The sequence below is a fragment of the Charadrius vociferus genome, unplaced genomic scaffold (genome assembly GCF_000708025.1).
Source record: "Charadrius vociferus isolate BGI_N301 unplaced genomic scaffold, ASM70802v2 scaffold72, whole genome shotgun sequence".
Lineage (NCBI taxonomy): Eukaryota > Metazoa > Chordata > Aves > Charadriiformes > Charadriidae > Charadrius > Charadrius vociferus.
The window spans coordinates 1,633,080-1,654,087 of NW_009647830.1; the positions used below are offsets into that span (position 1 = coordinate 1,633,080).

At 36.4% G+C, this 21,008-nt stretch overlaps 1 protein-coding gene across 1 annotated transcript in view; it reads right to left on the reverse strand.

The window, feature by feature from the left end:
- Positions 1 to 21,008, reverse strand: part of CFAP54 (cilia and flagella associated 54) — a 115,649-nt gene that overhangs the window by 75,850 nt on the left and 18,791 nt on the right. Inside the window, exons 8-17 of the mRNA XM_009882640.1 lie at positions 16,582 to 16,780; positions 14,813 to 14,908; positions 13,608 to 13,720; positions 13,323 to 13,491; positions 12,183 to 12,334; positions 6,426 to 6,554; positions 5,617 to 5,764; positions 5,151 to 5,228; positions 3,093 to 3,223; positions 2,180 to 2,353 (exon numbers count right to left, since the gene is read on the reverse strand). Of these exons, the coding sequence (XP_009880942.1) occupies positions 2,180 to 2,353; positions 3,093 to 3,223; positions 5,151 to 5,228; positions 5,617 to 5,764; positions 6,426 to 6,554; positions 12,183 to 12,334; positions 13,323 to 13,491; positions 13,608 to 13,720; positions 14,813 to 14,908; positions 16,582 to 16,780 (1,389 nt within the window). The remainder of the gene's footprint in view (positions 1 to 2,179; positions 2,354 to 3,092; positions 3,224 to 5,150; positions 5,229 to 5,616; positions 5,765 to 6,425; positions 6,555 to 12,182; positions 12,335 to 13,322; positions 13,492 to 13,607; positions 13,721 to 14,812; positions 14,909 to 16,581; positions 16,781 to 21,008) is intronic.

The following is a 21,008-nucleotide window of genomic DNA, read 5'->3' on the forward strand; positions in this document are numbered from 1 at the left end:
ATGTCTATGGTATGGAATATTCCTTTGGCCAGCTTATCCTGTCTACGTTCCATCTCAGCTGCTATGGGAAGCTGAAAAAGTCCTTGGCTTAATATAAGCATTACTTAGCAACAACTAAAACAATACGTGTTATCAACATTATTCTCATACTAAATCGAAAACACAGCAGCTACTAGGAAGAACATTAACTCTATTCCAGCTGAAACCAGGACAGCATCTTTAGAAAAAAAAATTCTTCTAGAATATCTGGGCTCAATTTACAGAAATAATAATCTCATTGCACCATCTAGTGGTCCAGTATGTTACATTCACTCTCCTGTATCAAACAAAATGATAACAGTATCAAACAAAATGATTAACAGTTACTAAAACAGATGAACGACCAGATTTTAAAAAACTCTATTTTTTAATTTTATGTTCATTAGAGATATAAAGGAAGAACTTTTCCCTCATTAATTTCTTTGAAATTCACTAATCAAACTGCAGTAAAACTGCAAGTTATAAAACAACTGTTCACAGAAACATTTTTACCACTATTAATAAAATTTGAGTTTCTACTGGTTTTATACACATCGTTATTTTGTAGCAGCTTGCAAAATCATTATGAAATTTTCTCTCAAGAAAACTGCAGCTAGTGAATTTTTCATCCTTCAGCCTGTTTGAACCTTTCTGGACATATGAAGGAAAGTAAGGTGATTTGGAACAGACAGCATGAATTTACCAAGGGTAAATCATGGCTGACCACCATGATTGGCCTCTGTGACAAAATTACCTGATTTACAGAGTGGGGGAGAGGAGGCTGGCAACAAGGGGAGCACTGCAGGAGACTACCCTGGGACCTGTCCTGTTTAATGTCTTTAGCAACGACCTAAGGAAAAAAGTGAGCACACACTCAGCAGTTTGTAGATGATGCCAAATTGAAGGAAACAGTTGGTATCCTTGAGGGCAGGATTGCTATTCAGAGGGACCTAGAGAGCCCAGACAAATGGGCCAGCAGGAACCTCGTGAAATTTAAGGAAAAATGCAAAGTCTTGCACTTGTGAAGGAAGAATCCCTTGCAAGGATACAGGCTGGGGACTGATGGGCTGGAGAGAAGCACTAAAAGGATCTGGGGGTCATATTAGACAGGAAGCTGAACATGAGCCAGCAATGTGCCATGGCAGCAAAGCAACCTAAAAGCACCTTGAATTGTATTAACATAAGTACAGTTAAGAGATTGAGGAATGTCATTATCCCCCTCTGCTCAGTACTCATTAGACTACACCTAGATACTGAGGCCAGTTTCCCTCCTGCCCCCCTATCATTCTAACAAGAAATGTTGAACAACTAGAGTGATTACAGCAGGGGACCACCAAGATGAGCCGGAACTCTAGCCCTGTGAGAAGAGGCTGAGAGAGCTGGGCTTATTCTTCCTGGAGAAGAGGTCGCTTCAGGACCTACCAGGAGTGCCTGCAAGCAAGTGATAAATAAGATGGAGCCAGGCTTTTCACAGTAGTGCATGGTAGGAAGATGAAAAACAAGAGACCTAAATTGAAGCAAGAGAGATTACAATTGTACACAAGGAAAAAAGTTGTCCCCATGAACAGGTTGCCCTGTTGGAACAGGTTGCCCAGAGAAGCTGTTCAGTCTCCATCCTTGGAGGTCTTCAGAACTGACCGGATAAAGCCCTGAACAACCTAGTCTAATCTCACAGCACCCTACTTTAAGCAGAAGGTTGGACTAGAGACATCTCCTAAAATCCTTTATGATCCCAGCAGTTCTGTGATTCTACATGTTCAACAGAGGGTAGATTTTTCCACCTGAACTGTGGACTTCAGCAGAGGCTTCAGTGTGGTACCTTCTTGCATCACATGATGCAACAGCCTTGCATCTCTTCCAAGGGTAACTAGGAATATGTCAGACCCTAAGCAAGAGAATGAGCTTTTGGTGAGTAGAATAAATAAGTGTTACACAACAGAAACACCAAGGATCATGATGCATGAGACGAAGAAAGTTTCATGCAAATGTGAAGATCAAAACAGTAAGTCACAAGGGGGAAAAAAGGGATACTTAAGTCAAATAACAAAATCTTGTCAAGAACAATGGAGAGAACTGTGATGGCTTAGCACTGTTGAAACAACTTTTGCTCTCTTGTGTATTGTTTAATTATTTCTGACACAGTCATCATGAAAAACATTACCTGAGTATCTGAAGAAAATGGGGCTGGTTTAAATGTCATTGAGCAATGTGATCTAGAAAGTAACAGAGGAGGAGGAGGAGTCCTGCCTTTTTTCTTGCTGCTCATAGCTTCTTTGAGACTGTGATACAATGCACCTTGTTCAGCTTCAACTTGCTCAATTAAAGTTAGTGCTTCCTATGATGTAAATTAAAACAAAAGGGAAAAACTATTAGAACATAACAATCAGAATGATATGATACTTAGAAACAGTTTTCAAAATGATCTTATAAAAAATCACAGCTATGTAGAAAACTTTTTGCAGATTTTCATATCATCTTACATCCTAAATTAGGATGAATGGTACTTTTTGTAAGCCTTACATATCCAGATTAATTTCACAATGTACAATAAAGGGAATATGCAGGGTTGCATATGAAAGAGGAAGGACTGAGGCACATCCAATTTTGGAAGAACCTGTAGGAAAAAAGAGAGTGATCACAAATAATGTTGACTAGCAATTAGTGGCAACCTGTGATTAGCTCCAACAAGAAACAAAAAAGATATCAACTCTTATTTAGGAGAGAGCTGGAGACCTAATCTGTGGATTAGGTCCTCCTAATCAGAAGGAGCTGTGGAAATGCTTACACTGGTTTTCTGTACTTCAGAAATAGAGGACAGAAATAAAGTCCAGAAATTAAGAAAAGGGAGGAGAGTGCAGGCCTGGAAACTGTAGGGCTAAACTTGGTTAGCTGGAGAGAGCTGAGAGTGGACTGACAGTCTATTAGTGTCTTCCAAAAATGTGGGGGCCTCCTGCACACAGTGATTATGCAGCCATCTGGTTGGAGATAAGGGTACATTTTTTTCTTACTGGACTGAAGGGAAAATTGGTAGGCTTCTTCACCCTGTTAGAATTGTCAGGATAAGATAAACTTACCTTGAAAATATAATATTCAGAACTTAGTACTTTTATATCTTTACTTATGGCAGCTGTCCAGGGCAAATCAAAGCCAAAAAGGCTAGCTCCCAGAGGTGAAGAGTTTGGGGATGCCTTGGACAAATGACATTCTTTTGGAAGAAGAGAAAGATGATATATTCCTACAACTAGGGGTTTTATTTGAAAGATTTTAGTACCATACGCTGCACCAAAGATTTTGGCTGAACTGAGTCTGAAAAATAAACTGAAAAAGAACGTTGCAAATTGAGTCAGATCACAGATTGAATAAGCTTTGTATCTCATGTCCAAAAATGACCAAAAACCAGCCATAGATTTATAGAGAAATAGGGAGCTAAGATTTAACAGAGCCTTAATCACATCACATAGCTAGTCATTTGCACATCCCCTCACTTCACCCCACTCCCTCCCCATTTAGATTAGGGTTGCATTCACCCTAGTGAGAAATGTTTAAGGAAGAATATCAGATAAAGAAAAATATATGCAGTGACTCTTTATCACTGCTTCCTTAAAAATTATACTTCTTTGTAGGAATCTGTACTGTGATACAATTTTTAATTAAAAGAATCACAGGCTCATTCTTCTCTGGGGACATATATCTTATTATGATGTTCTACAATAAAAAAGGCACAATCCTCTACTCAGAAGCGTGAAAGGTATGGATTTGCTGTTCAGGAAGTGAGCACCGTCCACCTCAAGGAGGAAAATTAATTAAGCATATAATTAAATATTTCATCATAGTACAAATATCAAAGATCATGCTAAGTTTGCCCAGGCAAAGTTAATTCTGACATTTTCTGGCAACTGGCTGCGAATATATTATATTCTTTTACCTACATCTTTCTCTGTGAAAAGTGCACGACAGTAAAATATAGTGAAGGTCAGTATAAGGCCTTTGCAAATGTTTGTTTGGGATAACTGTACAGTCTTGGGAATTGCTTGTACATCTTCATTGGTGACTACAGTTACAACTTTCATAGCATATCGCTACATCGTATATTTGTAAATACCATATATCTTTCAAATATATGAGAGAGATTTTTAGTGTCTTTTCTGATCCAGTTTTTGCATTCTTCTGACATAAAAGGTATGTGTGTTAATTACCATGGTTCCAAATTTGTAGCACTTAAAAGAAAAACACTTTCTACTAACTTCTTGTTTAAAATACTTTTTCACATATTACATAGTGAGAATTGCAGATTCTGTTATCTGTTGTACAGTTAAAGAAACTTCATGCCCCACTGATGAGAAAGCAATTTTCATGGACAGATGCTGGTACAAAGCTCAATGGAAATCAAATCCCATTGATTTCAGAAGACTTTGAAATGAGTTCATGAATAAGCTACTTTCAGCCTCAATAAATTCCAAAATGTCCAACTTCTAACTGTTAATTTAATAAGAATGAAATAAAGTCCACATCATCATCACCAGACAAAGTAATCTAAGACAACTTATAGATCTTGGAAAAAGAAAGGTGTTGAAGGTTGCAATGGGGAGAAGGAAACCTGCATTACTTTTTGGCAAGGCATAGGTTCATAATTTCAGTAGGTAGTTAAGTGTTGAAAGAAAGATCAACTCTTCTTTCAGGTTTCCTGCAATCTGCATGTGTGCACAAAATTTGGGGATCTGTTCTTCCCTTGTTTTAAGTCACTTTATTCTTTCATCATAATGAAATTTCACAGGGAAAATTTGACAACATGAGTTAAAAACACCCTACGTCCCTCAGATTCCTTCCATTTTTCTTCTTTTTGTTAGAAGGAGTAATCCAAGTCTTAATAACACAGAACACCAAACACTGTGATAAAGAAGTTCAACCATAAGATTTTTTTTATTACCTCCAGTAGCTGCCTTTGGGAAGAAGTGGTTAACTCTTCAGGGAACTTCTGTGCAGCCTTTTGCATCAAAAAGATTGCTCTAGACAGCTTATTCTTTTTTATTTTTCTCATTATAAGTGCCTCTGTAAAAGAGATATTATAAGACATCTATAAAACATCAGCAATAATTTATTATACTCCTAAAATTTTAATTAATAGGACTTACCTGTTAAATAATGGAAACCTTTAATATTCTTCACATGAGACTTGCTAGACTTAAGACTTCTGTCATCCTTTTGAGCACCTACATGCAAAAAAAATCCCTAATTATTCATTGTGTCAGTGCTATTGAGAAAATTTCAGTGAGAGGGGTTAATACATAGTTTTGTAGTAAAGCTCTACTCCATCTCATGTTCTTTTCTTTGGTTCAAGGAGAATTTCTTGGACTGATTATACCACTGAAAATATTCCACCCTCATGCTCTAACATCTTCAGTAGTAATACTAATATCACAGGAAAAGAGGGATCTTGATTACAGGGAGCAGTGCACATGGGAGTTCTGCAGTGTCAAACTAATACTAGCTTTTAATTAAAAAAAACCCCAAACCTCCTTTATTTCTTAGTATCACATAATATATTAATAGAGGACTCTAATCAAGCTATGAAGATCATTTAGCTTTACTGAAACCTACCTTGTGTCATTTTAAGAAGTTTCACAGCTACTCGATGTTGGGCCTGAATGAGCTCCAAGTGTAAATCCATTACAAAACCATTACCTGTTCCTGTCTTATCAGTACCACATCCCAAAACAAAATTCAAATTCTCATCATTTGAGTCCACCTAATAAATAGGAAGTGGCAATTAAGCAAACACAAACTTTTATTACTGAACTTACTGCATTTATGTTGACATTGACATTATTATTTCAGTAATTTTTCAGTAACATTATTGAGTAAATTGACAAACACTGAAATTTGTCATATCTGTGTAGTATACAGTCATTCAAGAAAGCATGGAAGGTAGGAAAATTACAAGACAAAGAAATCATGGATGATGGACAAAGAAAATTAAATAAAACCTGAGAACCAAGAGGAAACTGGATTAATAATAATTATGAAACTGCAGAAAAAATTGTTTTACTGTGTTGCCAGTCTACAAAACAAAGATCATATTGGTGTAGAATGATAATATTTAGAAAATCTGAACTGCCATGAACAGCAAAAAATAATTTTAATAATAAACAGTTGCAAGCAAGAAATAGGAAAAGGATTTCTGCTTTTATTTTATAGGAGAAAGCTAAAAATTATAATTCTTTCCAAAAGAAAATGGCAAAGAAAACCTAAAAGAGTTTATCATTTATTACTGAAAGAGAAAAACACTATTTCTACTACACAGAGATTGCCAGGATTTCTAAGTATGAAGAAAATACAATTGTTGTGTCATCAAAACCCAATACATTATTTATAGATTTTGTTGTAGTGCAGCTCTTTCTAGACTTTACCTTTGTACAGCAGTTGTCAAATATCGACTTTCCATCTGGCAGAAGGGTCATTAAGCGAGATGTGTTAATTCCATTAATTGCTTTTTCAAGACTTTCATAAGCAACTTGTAATTGTTCTGTAGGACTTTTCTGAAATGAAAACACATGCAAACATGTTTTATTAGGTAATAACATTAAAAGCTGTAACATGGACAGTCAAAAGTAAAGTGCTATTATTTTTAGCTGTTGCACTTTAAACTCTGTCAAATAATCTTTACATAGTCACTGCTCCCCATGCTTTCATATACTAATATCAATGTTTTAAATTTCAAGCAATTGTAATTAATGTAGGACTGATTTTCCTTCAGCTCTCAAAAACCAATTTACTAACACAAAAAGCTAGCTTATAGCAGAATGAAACTGAACTTAGAGAATTAAGTTGACAAACACAGTATTTTCACAAGCAGTTCTTCAATGTTCCATTAGATTCTGTTAAGAAAAGACTGATTTTTCAGAAAACAACACCCGTAAGTAGACTGTCACTGAATTAAAGCTTGTCCATGTGTGTAAGCATTCAAACATATCACTGACAAAATTCCTGAATCCTCAAATTAATGTATGTCTTTTTTTCTTAATATGTTTTAGTAAGTAATTTTGAACTATTTGATGGGACGCTTCTGCAAAGTCCTGAGTACTGAAGACACCAAACAAAGCAAGGACACTCAGGATGTTCCACATCATCCTTACAAAAACAAACAAGTAGAAGTACAACCCAAAATATTTTCCTATATGAAGCAAGGACTAAAGTTGGCATGATCTTTAAAATATGCACTATTAAACCATTTAAAGCTGATATTATGCATTGGCATAAAAAAGAGTGTACAGTGGAAAACAGTACGATCACACTGTAAAAAAGCTTCAAATAAAATTTCTTCCATATCACAGACTACTATAAAAGACTACAGGAAATATTTCAGATTTTAATTCATTTGGAAAAATATACTTGCTTTTTTCCTCTGCACTAGCATGATTGTGTGAAACACTCAGCTTTATAAAACTACAATTGTATTTATAAATATAAAATTGTATAAATATTGTATGAATAAATACAAAATTGTATGAAAGGCTTCAAGAAGAAATAAGTGTTCTTATGCTATTCAAAACCACTGTACTAACGAAACTGAATTACACGTTACCATCAGTATTTCAGGAATTTCACAGGTTTCATCTTGCAAGAGAGAGGTACTTCTTTTTCCTTTTTTGCAGGAAGAAAATCAGATAGTGAAAATGAAATATACTCCAAAAAGCTTAGTACCATTTGATTAGCTCTACTACTAACTTAAAGAGTCTGGCAATAATTCAGTTCTTCAGTACCTGACTACGAGACTTAATTATATTGTTTTTTGAAAAGCTTTTTGGGGTTTAATCACAATAGCTACATATGTACAATTATACTAACTCAGTGTATGATTATCCAATAACGTAGTATTTTTAAATGTACCCTCTATTTCATAGCAACATTATATCGAAGCCAATGAGACTTGGACTCATTTTGTAGTTCTTCACATTGTTGTAGCATGCATATTAATTCTGCATTTTTAAATCAATACAAATCTATTGTTATCTAATTCACAGTAGTTTGAATGCTAATTTAAGTTATAGGAGGACTTTTACATACATGAGCTCATATTTTTATGATATATACTATTTCAATTTAATATTCCTTGAAGAGGTATTATCACCCTTTTAACGTTCATTTGGATCGTTGACATTATTTTCATTTTTAATAACTGACATTATTGCATTATAAAGAATGCATCCAGAATTATGTTTTCCTTTCCAATACAGGAGGAAGCAGTTTCTTTGTGCTTGTTTACAGCCCTCTATCCTGTCAAAATTTCATTTCTTTGCTGAAATAAATTCTTTTTTTTGCCCTTTCAGAGGGACAATCTTCTAGTCACTCCTGTACTCCTTATGCCACTTTTGCCTGTTTATTTCTGCTTGTTCACTGTCTCTTTCTCATAAATAAGAAAATCTATATTCACTCAGCATTCATTCAGTAAAAAGACTGTTCTCAGCATAAACATGTGCTTGATTTGCTATTTATCATCCTATTTTGACCAATGGCTCCTATCTAGTCAGCTTTTTTTCCTCCAAAAAGACATATTTAAAATGAATGAAAAAGAATAGCAGTTATGCTACAATGAGGATTCATCCAATCTCTATCAGAATGGTATGACTCTCATAACATCACAGCAAACAATATCTACTCTACTCTACCTTTATAATGAATAGCAGTGTTCCAAGATTTTTTTACTTTCAAAAGAGCAAAAGGTATTGTCATTCTCTTCTGTTCCTAGGTATGCTCTAAAAGGGTCCTTAAAAGCTACTCTCTCGTTACTGTAAAACATTTGTGAGAACTATGATTCATATTCCAGTGTTCTACATCCACAACAACAGAAAACTTTTTAAAATATATCCAAATATTCATATTTTACAGCATTAGTCAGGTTTTGGAAGGAAATTTGTTTAATGTGATTGCAATTGCATTATATCCCAATAATGTCAGCCAAGTTAAGTTCAATTTCAAAGCTAATTGAATTCCTATACAAAAATCAAGACTTGTGTAGACAAGAGATCCAAATTAATGACCCAATAAAAGCAAAAGCTTCAGTATGACCTCAATAATTCCCTCTTCTGTTTGGCCTGCCACTAGCACTTGAATGCTCCAAATAAGCCACAGCACATACTGCCTTCTGCCTAGCCAATATTCAGAGAACATATGAGTGATCTGAGGCTACTCTGAAGGGGCTGAGACATGTAGAAGACCTGTGGGGAGGGTGAGTCATAAGAGATGTAATTCAAAATGGGGTTACTTCAGTAGAACTGGAAATGTAAGGAAATAACGCATAAATCCTTTGAGAACCAGGTTTCATTAGCTCTGACTATGGATGAAATTGTGTGTACAAAAAATTGTCATTCTACCCTCAACAATCTCTTCACAATATTTTTTGAATATGTATATTTGACAAAGTTTTCGGCTCAGAAAAGTTCTAATCTTGAAAGCCATTCTTGAAAGAAAATAAAATTTTTTATTGAAAGCTTTACCTGCTTTCTTTCTTAGACTTACTTGTAGAATCAGCTACGTTTTCCAATATTGCAGTTAGAAGTAAGGTTACCTCTGCAAGCATTATAACATTAATGTCTGCTATGCTGCTTTTCTGAATTACTTCATTTATTATCCAGAGTAAATGAACCCACTAAAAATGGCAGGAGGGGAAAAAAAAAAGAATCAAGACATGGTTAAAACAAATTTTTGGAAGATATTTATGTATTACAGAGGTAGATAGGGTTTTGCACTGAAAATTGTTTAAAATTATTCATATACATGAACACAACTCCTTTCTTGGATTTGACTTTTTTTTTAATGCCACCAGACTAAGATGCTGAATTTATGCTGTTCCAAAGCCCCTATTTCTTCAGACAGCAGACTTTTTTATTTTAGAATATTATTATTTTTTACTATTTTAGAAAGGTTTATGAATGTTCTATGGGCACAACTTTTATATCTTGCCACAGTGTGGTAAGCCTTCTGGCAGATTTGATCATTTGCCTCTTATTTATCCCTTTGTCTTCCCGCTTAAACAGTGTAAGAGACCTGAATGCTCCTGATGTACACACAGAGGAAAGTAACCGTACACTACCTTCTGGTGAATCTCTGAAAAATTTTATTATAGGGAACAGGGCCACAAAATGAGCTCCTCCAGAAACTGTTTGGTCAGTATCAACTGGCAGCCCAGAGAAACTAATATAAATTACCCTTCAGAAGACTGCATTTCACAAAGAGCCCCTCAGTCTCAGGAAAAGTTCAAGGTAAGGCTGGAGCTCTATCCAGTGGGCCAAATACTATTGATCCAATCTCCCTTCTCTTAAGCTGTATGGTTTTCGCCACTTTCTTCAACTGACCTAGGGAACTTTCTTGAAATATATTGATATTTCCCACCACAACACACCAAATGCTGCTTCTTACATCATGACCAAATGCTTTCCCTATTTTAGCTTCTTTCCACCATGGCCCACTGGCAGAGAATGGGTTACTTTACTGGAAAAAGGCTAAGAGATATTTTGATACTGGCATATGGGAGCACAATGTGTTCAAAGTGCATATACAATTCACATTTTCAGTGAAGAAGATTCATCTGCATTTTACCATAAGAAAAGGTACTTAGACTGGGAACCAGTATTATATCTTGGGTTTGCTATAACAGACTGCATTCATATGAAGAGAAATGCATTATAATCAAGGAGTACTTGGTAAGCTTTGTATTTGTGAATATATTTCAAGTAGTCACTTCCACTCATTTGGATTTGCTGAAGTCTCGTTTTACACTTCTGCCACAAAAACATTATTACATCAACAAGTATTTCTCTGTCAGGTTGGATATTCTGGAAAGAAAAAACAACATAATTGTAGAAAAGGTATGTACACAAACACTCTTAAAACACTCAGTACATAAACAGTCTCAAAATTTCTCAAATAAGTAAATAAACCATTATCATATTTAACTTTCTTATAAGGGATGACAACATTTTGAAAGCTCAAGAGATATTTTTTTAAAAGCAATTTCTGGTAGACCACTCAAGCTTTTCTTCTCCCAACAATACAAATGGTTTTAGAGGTTGTTTTTTTTTTTCTTTTTTTTATCGTCAAGCTCTTAAAAGTAACACAGACAAGGAAAGCAGTGAGATTAAAATTACATGGGAGAGACAAGCAAATTAACTATCTGTGAAACATTATAATAGTCAATACATTCTGTGAAAACTAAGTAATGTAATTTACAGTTTGCCTCTTTTTTATTACAGTATTTTATTATTATGGTATTTAAATTAGTAGGTTTCATTTTGCATTAACAGAGTACTTCCATGGCTTGTTGGTGCATCTCAGATGAGGGAGCAGCTAAGAAAATCTTAAAAAACTAGAAAAAAGGTTGGAGTGGAATATCTAACAACTGAAAGAAATGTTAAAATACATCTGCATCTTGTAAAGAGAATAATTAAGAAATTCAAAACTCTATTCAGTTAACCTAATTAACACATTTTAAAAGGCAATAGAGTCCATTTACACTGTGTTAAACACATTCTGAACAGTGATTAAGGATCAGTACACATTTTTATTGCCATTTATATCAGAGTTGGACCAGTATCTTAGGTGCAATAAAACTCAAGCCTGCTATATCCACACTATCTGTACACTCGTACGTGGATGAGCATAAGATTTCAGGTATAGTGATATTAAGAAAAAGACTGAAAAACAAGTAAATTAAGATGACTTTTGCCACTCACTTGGTGGCAGCAAGCTGTTAGTTTGGCTCAGCTACATCACGTAACTTCACCATCAGTGAATTCCCTGTTAATCAGGGGAGAATTTGGTTTTGTTTCCCAGACAGATTAGCTACCAAGGAGATTTGTGGAAAACTGCAGAAGAACCAGAAGAGTTTAAATCTAGGTAACCTGCCTCCATTACACAGTGGTCATGTTAAAAAAATGACAAATGATGCTATCTAAAGGTATAACTACCTGAACTGTAATTTTTTTTCCCTCACAGTAGCACATTAAGGGAAATCTCAGTTTCAGCGAGTAAGCTAAAAGTGGTTACTCTGGGAATAAACCATCAGATATATAATGGTATTATTCTGTAGTACAGACTTCAGCACAAAAAGTCCCACTCTCTTTGGTTTTGTTGCTGCTGCTGCTTGTTTGTTTGCAGTGAGAATTTACCTTAAATTGCAGGCATACCACTGCTAAAAAGGCATTAACATTCCTTAGGGTCACTGCTCCCATTTCTATAACTACTGCAGAAATGTTTTCTACGGCTGAGCATATTTGCCCGCCTACATCTACTATAAGAAATTTGATCTCCGCTTGATTAGCTGAAACATGCAATTAGCTCTATGACATTGCAAATGGATTTAAGAGCTATTAAACATTTGTAAAGTAGCCTGAGTACATAGCACCAATAAAATTTAAAAAAAGAAACAAATATTATTTTTGTTAAATCTCAAATTGATCACATCTTAAGGGTGTATTTTTTCATTTTTGCTATTTCGTTTTTGTAGTTTGTTAATCGTGCAACTGATTCCTTTGGTCTTAAATTATAAGCATTCATTACAGATTACGATTCACTCAGAAGAAATGTCTCTAACTGTATTATACCTGCTTAGATGTGGAGACACAGGAAAACACTGTTGTTGCCAAAATCATAAGATCATGAGAAGGCTCTCCATGCTTCAAGGAACCCTCTGCATCCAGTGTTTATAAAAAGGAAGAAAAGGAAAGGCAAGAGGTTATTTCTAGTTACAAACCTATGTTTGAAAACATCTGAGTGAATCAACTTACCAATTTGTGCCAGCAGATAATATGCTCTAAAAAATAGTAAGTATAAAGGGGACAGATATTCCCAGGTTTGTTCACTTTCTGTGAAAAGTGAGCATTGCTATTTTTGGAAATGGAAAGTTTTCAAGATATTTGCAGTTTTTTTAGAATGTTATACAACTAAATTACAGTTGCTTTAACAAGTTTTTCTTGTTTCAGTGCCAAGAAACTTTACAGAAATGAAGTGTAAGAACAAAAGAAAGTCAAACATGTCTGTTTCACTTTTTTCCTGAAAACCTGTCTGAAAACATATAACATGATGTACGTTAAACATACATGCTATTCCACACTTGAGGGAAATGGTATAAAGTCATGTTTTGGCAAATGAAAACTGGACAAAATTCAGTAGGTTGCAATTTCTCAGTTGCAAGGTTTTGTCTCAGAATACTTCATGCACCATATTAAATAGTTTTTAAATAATAAACAAAGTATCTTGCAGCAAAAATATTTGAAATGCAAACACAGCTATATCTGAACAACACTCACGTCTGAATGTTTGCTTCTTTTCAGAACCATGAGGCATCCTAGCTTCTTTGGTATTATTTTCACTAATAGAAAAACCGTGTTTAAATTTTCTTGGAAATAGTAAAGGTTGCATCAGTGTAAGAAGTGTGAGTTCCATTTCAGCTTTCTTCCACGTTGGGTCATCTTGAGCCTAATTGGCAGAAACAACCAATTGAAATTTTACTTTAAAATATGTGCTTTGAATAGCCTTCCTTACCTTCATAGGAAAAGACTACATAAAGAATGTCTAAATAGCATCTGGATTACCTGAAGAAAATTAACAACAAATTCAATAGCAGAATCAAACACGTCCCACTCTCCATAGCTGAAAGCTAATTTTATAAATTTCACAGCAGCATCTCCAGACACCTCCTTTTCTCCTGCAGTGACAACAGAAATATTTTATCTGTTTTATGTATATATGCAGAAATTTAATTTAAGCAACAATTTGGGTATTGATAAATACAAAGATAAACTCCACATGTGTTTTTTAACAGTCAGCATAATCTTGAAGGATTTTTAATACCTCTACAAAATACAATAGCTTTGTTATTTTGCTGTAATGTCCATGCTTATATACCACTTTAATGATGTATCTGCAATGTCCTGTTACATTCCAAAGAGACTGTACTATTATTGATATTAATGTACCTGTGTAGAGGATATAAAGGACTTAGTCCTTTCTATTACAGAAAGATTTTAAATCTGGGTATCACTCCATAATGACTCTTCTTCCCAGAAATTTAGTTTAAAAAAGGTGTAGAAACATTAACAATGTCCTGTAAGATAGGTGAGCATTTCTCATTACTGTATCAGAAAATGTGCATGTACTCATAGGAGTGTACACACTTCAATTTTACCCAAACCACACTAACGCAGAAAAGGGATTTCCTGGCCCTTGGCACTCCAAGCAAGTGTCTTAGCTAATACATTCAGCAGTGTTCTGCAGTCCTGAGAATATGCCACAGTCAGCATCATATCACCTGGGCACGTGGTCACTCGGCTAAAAGATATTAGCAATATTAACTTGGTAATAGACAGCTATTATTTTCCAAAGCAGCACAACGATTGATACAAGGATTTTAACAAGCTTACAAAAAGTTCTTCTGTTACTGCATCACACTTCTATAAGTATGTACCAGGACACCATTGCAGAATTTGGCCTTTGAACAACTGTTCAGGGGAATTTACCTATCTAGATGAACTGCTATGATGAACAGTATGTGATTACAATGTCCATATATTAGTATGTGATATTTAAATAACACTTGTGTTAAGAAAATCATAATGATATCTGTACATAATAATCCCTTTTGAATTATATATATAAAAAAAGCATATCTCACACAAAGAGGACAGCATTTTTCAATTCCATTATGCACAGAACTGCTACTAACATGAAAATGAATTGTGCTTACCAAGCATTTCCATCACTGGTTACAAAATCCTTTGAAAATTTAAAGCTAGTTTACCTGTTAGTATCAACTGCAGAAGGGTTGATGATGCATTAATTATACCAAAATGATCAGTGCAATAGCCTCCTTGAATACCAGTTCTGCTCTTTCCACCTTTAATATAGACAATTCATTAAATCAGTTTATATTGTATTTGACTTGTATTTTAATTAGCCAGTAACTATATCAAGAAAATATGATTCTGAACTGAATTTAGTCTCTATAGATTCTTTTATTAATAAAATATCTCTATACCCTTAGCTATATTCAGTCCAGAGCCTAGCAAAGAAGGTTTGGAAGGAACCAAGTCCAGTCTTTTTCTCAAGTTTTTAAATTAACTTTGAGTCTTTGAGTGGGTTTTTTTTGAAAAAAAAAAAAAAAAATATATATATATATGAAACACCATGGTGGGTTGCCTTTGCCTGGCTTTCAGGCAAGAGCATCCAGCTGCTCGCTCGGTCCTCCTCCTCAACAGGACATGGGGAGAATATAAGATGGAAAAGCTCATAGGTTGAGATAAATACAGTTTAATAAGAAAAGCAAAAGCTGTGTGTGCAAACAAAGCAAAAAAAGGAATGTATTCACTAATTCCCATCGGCAGGCAGATATCCAGCCACTTCCTGGAAACCAGGACCTCAGGATGTGCAGCAGTGGCATGGGAAGACAAGCATCATAACCACAGACATCCCCCTATCCTCACCCTTTCTGCCAGTTTTTGTTGCTGAGCATGACATCATATGGTAGGAAATAGCCGTTGGGTGAGTTTGGGTCAGCTGTCCCAGCTATACCCCAACCCAACCTCTTGCCCACCCCCAGCCTGCTGGCGTTTGCAGGCAGGAGCATTGGAAAGACATCCTTGATGCTGTGGAAGACAAAACACTGGTGTATTATCAATACCAGTTTAGCCACAAATGCAAGGCACAGCACCGTATGGGTTGCTACGAAGAAAGTGAACTCCATTCTTTTCAGAAAAGATATGCATAAATTACTGTAGATTTTTACTGATATAACAGACAACAGAGATAGGCCCACAGTTTTATCTTACATTTTATGAAAATAAAAAAGATTTTCTGCTCTTACAGGGGCTATTGTTAAATTAAATATATGTATTCAGGCACGTTCTTTCTTTTATACCAAAGAAAAAAAAGAAACAAAATTGAGGTCTGGGCTCCTCACCAACATTAGCGTGGCCAGCAGAAGTAGGGAGGTGATTGTGCCCCTGTACTCAGCACTGGTGAGGCCACACCGCGAGTATTGTGTCCAGTTTTGGGCACCTCCATACAAGAGAGATATCGAGGTGCTGGAGCGAGTACAGAGGAGGGCAACAAAGCTGGTGAAGGGCCCAGTAAACAAATCATATGAAGAGCGGTAAGGAGCTGCGACTGTTTAGTTGGAGGAGGAGGAGGCTGAGGGGAGACCTCATCACTCTCTACAACTATTTGAAAGGACACTGTAGAGAGGTTGGTGCTGGTCTCTTCTCACAGGTAATTAATGACAGAACAAGAGGGAATGGCTTCAAGCTCCAACAGGGTAGATTTAGACTGAACATTAGGAAAGAATTTTTCACAGAAAGAGTGGTTGGGCACTGGAATAGGCTGCCCAGGGAGGTCGTTGAGTCACCATCCCTGGATGTGTTTAAGAGCCGTTTAGATGTGGTGTTGGGGGATATGGTGTAGAGGAGAATTTGTAGAGTAGGGTAGACAGTTGGACTCAATGATCCCAAGGGTCTCTTCCAACCTAGACAATTCTATGATTCTATGATTCTTTTTGCTTCTTTATGTTGTTACCTGAAAGGATTTCCAGGCCTGCATAAAAAAGCTCTGAAATGACATCACGAATTTCAACTTCATCGGGAACAGGTGGAGCAGGATGCAACACACGCCTGCTACTATCAGACAGAGCTTCCAGGATGGCAAGGAACTGTGCTGCAGCGCTGTCAAACATTTCTGTCAGCAGCCGTTCAGTAGCAGTGCGAGGCCATGGCAACTAAGCGAGAAAAGGTAATATAAGCCTTGTACTATCTAAACCAAGTTACAATAAAGCAAGATTTCTTTCAAAACAGTTCACCTTCAGGAAATAAGCACACATTTAAAACAGAAAATAATACACTGTAAAACATATTGTTGTTAAGAACTTTATGCTTCAAAGGCATAGCAAAGCCTCATGCCAAGTGGGTACAGTACTTAAGAAGTGCCATAATTTCATAGCAACCACACACACTGCTGCATGGTATTTTACTTAGAAAACAATACAATAGAAATTATGAGTGAGAGTATTAAGGCCACATAGTTTAAAGCCACCCAGATCTCCCCTTATAATGATACAGACTTGACCGTAAAGACCTAAGTTCTACACACTTTGCAGAAAATCAAAGAAAGATTAGGATGCTCAGCACTGCAGCGAAAGCAAAACACTATTACATTTTCGCACTTGCACATTTCAAACAGCATAACATAAAAATACAAGGCAGAACACACAAAGATATATTTGTGCTATTGACAGCTAAGAAATCAGAGATCTACATTAGAAAATATTTTAAAATTTTATTTCAATGTTCTGTTTACATGGTTACCAAACCACTACGAGACATAAAGTAAACCAGAGATACAGTACTTTAAAATGTTGCTCATAATCCATCGATATTTCAGTTCTATTTATTTGGCACTTTCCCAAGTTAGATCAGTTTCTAGGCACGTTTAACTAGACAAAAATTTGAGAATTTCCTTCTTGCTTTGCTGGATTCACATCCTTTATTTTAGCTTCCAAATTAATACTTACAGGATCCGCATCCTTTTTTTTTAGCTTCCAAATTAATACCTGTAAGTATTAATCAGATGTATACCTTATAAAAAAAATCTGATCTGTTCAATATCTGACAACATTTAGAGTATTAAAGGGTTATTTTTGTTTTCAAATAACTCATGTAATGAGTGAGCTTCATCAATACTATAGCTACCTGTCTTTTCCAAAGAAAGAGGAACTATTTCTACTAGGAGTATAGTAAAAGTAAAAACAAAAGATAGTTAATATTGGATACTGATAGAGCAGCTAATCCTGGAAACCAGTTCTAGGCACTTGAAGGGCAACAAAACCATCCTGAATGGACAGCATGGATTCATGAAGGTGAAGTCATGCTTACACCAACTTGATAAACTTTGTTGAAATTACTTGCCTGGTAGATGAGGGGAGAGCAGTGGTCTACCTAAACTTCAGTAAGGCCTTTGACGCTATCTTCCATAACCCTCAGCAAGTTTGCAGATGACACAAAACTGGGAGGAATGGCTGGTATACCACAGGGTCATGCTGTCATCCAGAGTGACCTCAACTGATAGAGGCTGATAGAAACCTCATGACGTCCAACAAGAAGTGCAAAGTCCTCCTCCTGGGGACGAACAAGCCCGTGCACCAGTACATACTGGGGGGCCACCCAGCTGGAAAGCAACTTGGCAGAAAAGGACTTGGGGTTCCTGGTAAACACCAAGTTGAACATGAGACAGAAATGTTTAAGGAACTAGAACATGTCCCCTGTGAGGAAAGGCTGAGAGAGCTGGGACTGTCAGCCTGGAGAAAAGAAGGCTCAGCTGGGATCTCATCAATGGATATAAATATCGGAAGGGAGAGTGCAAAGAAAAAAGAACTAGGCTCTTTTCAGTGGTGTCCAGTGACAGGACCACAGGCAATGGGCACAAAATAAAACATCTGAGGTTCCCCTAAACATCAGGAAACGCTTTTTCACTTTGAGGTGACTGAATACTGGTACAGGCTGCCCAGGGAGGTTGTGGAATGTCCATCCTTAGAGATATTCAAAAGCTGACTGGTCATGGTCCTGGGCAACCACCAATACGTGGCCCTGCTTGAGCAGAGGGGTTGGACCAGATGACCTCCAGAGGTCCCTTCCAACCTCAGCCATTTTGTGATCCTGTGATGCACAATCTCCAAGCAAAATAAATCCAAAACAAAGTTTCAACATTTTTTTAATAAATCCTCGTAATGATGCTCGCAGACTAAAAAAATTTCAAAGCAAACTATACATTTTTTTTAATATTTTCTGTCATTGTATTCAATATAATTATTTTCCCACACTGTGGATTTGTTTTTATGAACCCAATCTAGGAATCAGCTCTATGCAAGCAGAAAGCAATATACATCACATATTCTAGGGAAGGCTAAGCATAAATTGCAAGGTTTAAATACCTTCATTAAAAATACAGAGCAGAATGGGCATGTAATTTACAACTAATAATATTTTTGCATAAGCATCAGAGGGCTACAAAGATGACCAAGGGAATGGAGCACCTCTCTTACGAGGAAAGGCTAAGAGCCCTATGTCTGTTTAGCCTGGAGAAGAGAAGACTGAGAGAGGATCTTACCTACGCTTATAAATATCTAAAGGGCGGGTGTCAAGAGGATGGGGCCAGACTCTTTTCAGTGGTGCGCAGCAACAGGACAAGGGGCAGTGGGCACAAGCTGGAACACAGGAAATTCCATCTCAACGTGATGAAAAACTTCTTTACTTTGAGGGTAATGGAGCACTGGAACAGCCTTCTCAGAGAGGCTGTGCAGTCTCCTTCTCTGGAGATATTCAAAACCCACCTGGATGCCTTCCTGTCCAACCTGCTCTAGGTGAATCTGCTTTGGCAGACTAGATGATGTCTGAAGGTCCCTTCCAACCCCTACCATTCTGTGATTCTGTGATTAAACAATTGTTTAAGACAGAAAATACATCGTTCTTATTTTTAATTACTTGGCTTTTACTGTACCTACTGCAGTACATGTTTTTATGTGTAGCTTATCCCAGAGTATTTCATGAACAAATTAAATAATTATGAACAAAACCATCCAGATTTAACCTATTCGCTCAGCTTTGAATGTTTTAATCTGTTCTAGTATCAGATAAACTGTGGCAAAGAAGATGCCACTTGGTAGTATTTCTTTCCTTTCATCTTTCAAAAATGCAAAGGGATTCCTCAATTTTGCCATTACATTATGAAGTACGTATGTAATGGATCTATAACTACATCATGAGAATTAAAGGATGACGGAATTTCAGCCCAAGGAGACCTTGAGAAACTTGAGGAAGTAGTTCTACTGTGGGAAGTGCCAAGCTCTGCATGCATCTGGGGAGGAATGCATCCGGGGAGGAATGCATCCGTATAGACTGGAAACCAACTTCTGGAGTAGCAGCACTGCCAAAAAAGACCTGGTTGTTAAACTTGAGCCACCAGTGTCTTCTTGTCACAAAGAAGACAAACTACACAGTGGGTTACACTAGGAGAAGTGTACAGCACATTGACAGGTTATTTTCTTCCCTTACTTGGATCTCATGAGGCTCCACCTAGAGTCCTATGCCCACTTTTGGACTCCTCTGTGTAAGAAGGATGCTGAGAAACAGGACAGGGTCCCATGGAGGTCTACCAAAATGATTAGGGGCATAAAATGTAAAAGAATAGCCTGAGGACCCCTTAGTTAGTCTGGCAAAGAGGAGGCTAATGGGTGACCTAATAGCTGCCCACAACTACTTGAAGAAGACTCATAAAAGTAAAGTATTTGCAAAAGTAAATAATTTCTTCCATAAAACCAAACTACCTATATATATATATTACCAACAGCTAACAAGTTTCCACAGAATAATGCTTTTTATCACAAGAGGGTGTCACAGCACAAAGAGATCACAATCTTTTCCTTACATGGTTGCAAAGCAACCCAATGAGCAGGCAATATTACTCAATAAAAGAGTGCAGGTTTGGGAGCTTGCTGGTTAGTACTTTCAGTCCCTCCTCTCTGCCAGCTTCTTATGAAATACTGCAGGAATGAAATTTATTTAAATCAGTTGCAAACAGTAGGAAAGCAGAACAGCCATCTGTCCATCACAAAGGGAACCACCACGCAGATAGAAGCATCCTCTTTGGCACAGTGAAATCAAAATGAGAACTTTATCTGTGCAGTCTTGCATCTAGGAAAGGTATTGAATTCAAAAGACCTATCAAGCTATGACCAAAAATGGATGATATAATCTAAGTAATATGCATAACCATTATGAACCCACATAGTAGCATAATGGTATAAAGGTAACTTTAACTACTAAAGTCTGATATATTAAAGTCTGCATGATGACCAAACCAGGGACAATGCACTCACACGAGAAAGCATTTCTTTGATTATTTATAATTCTTATACCAATGGATCACTCATTTTGACACTGGCTGAAAAGAAC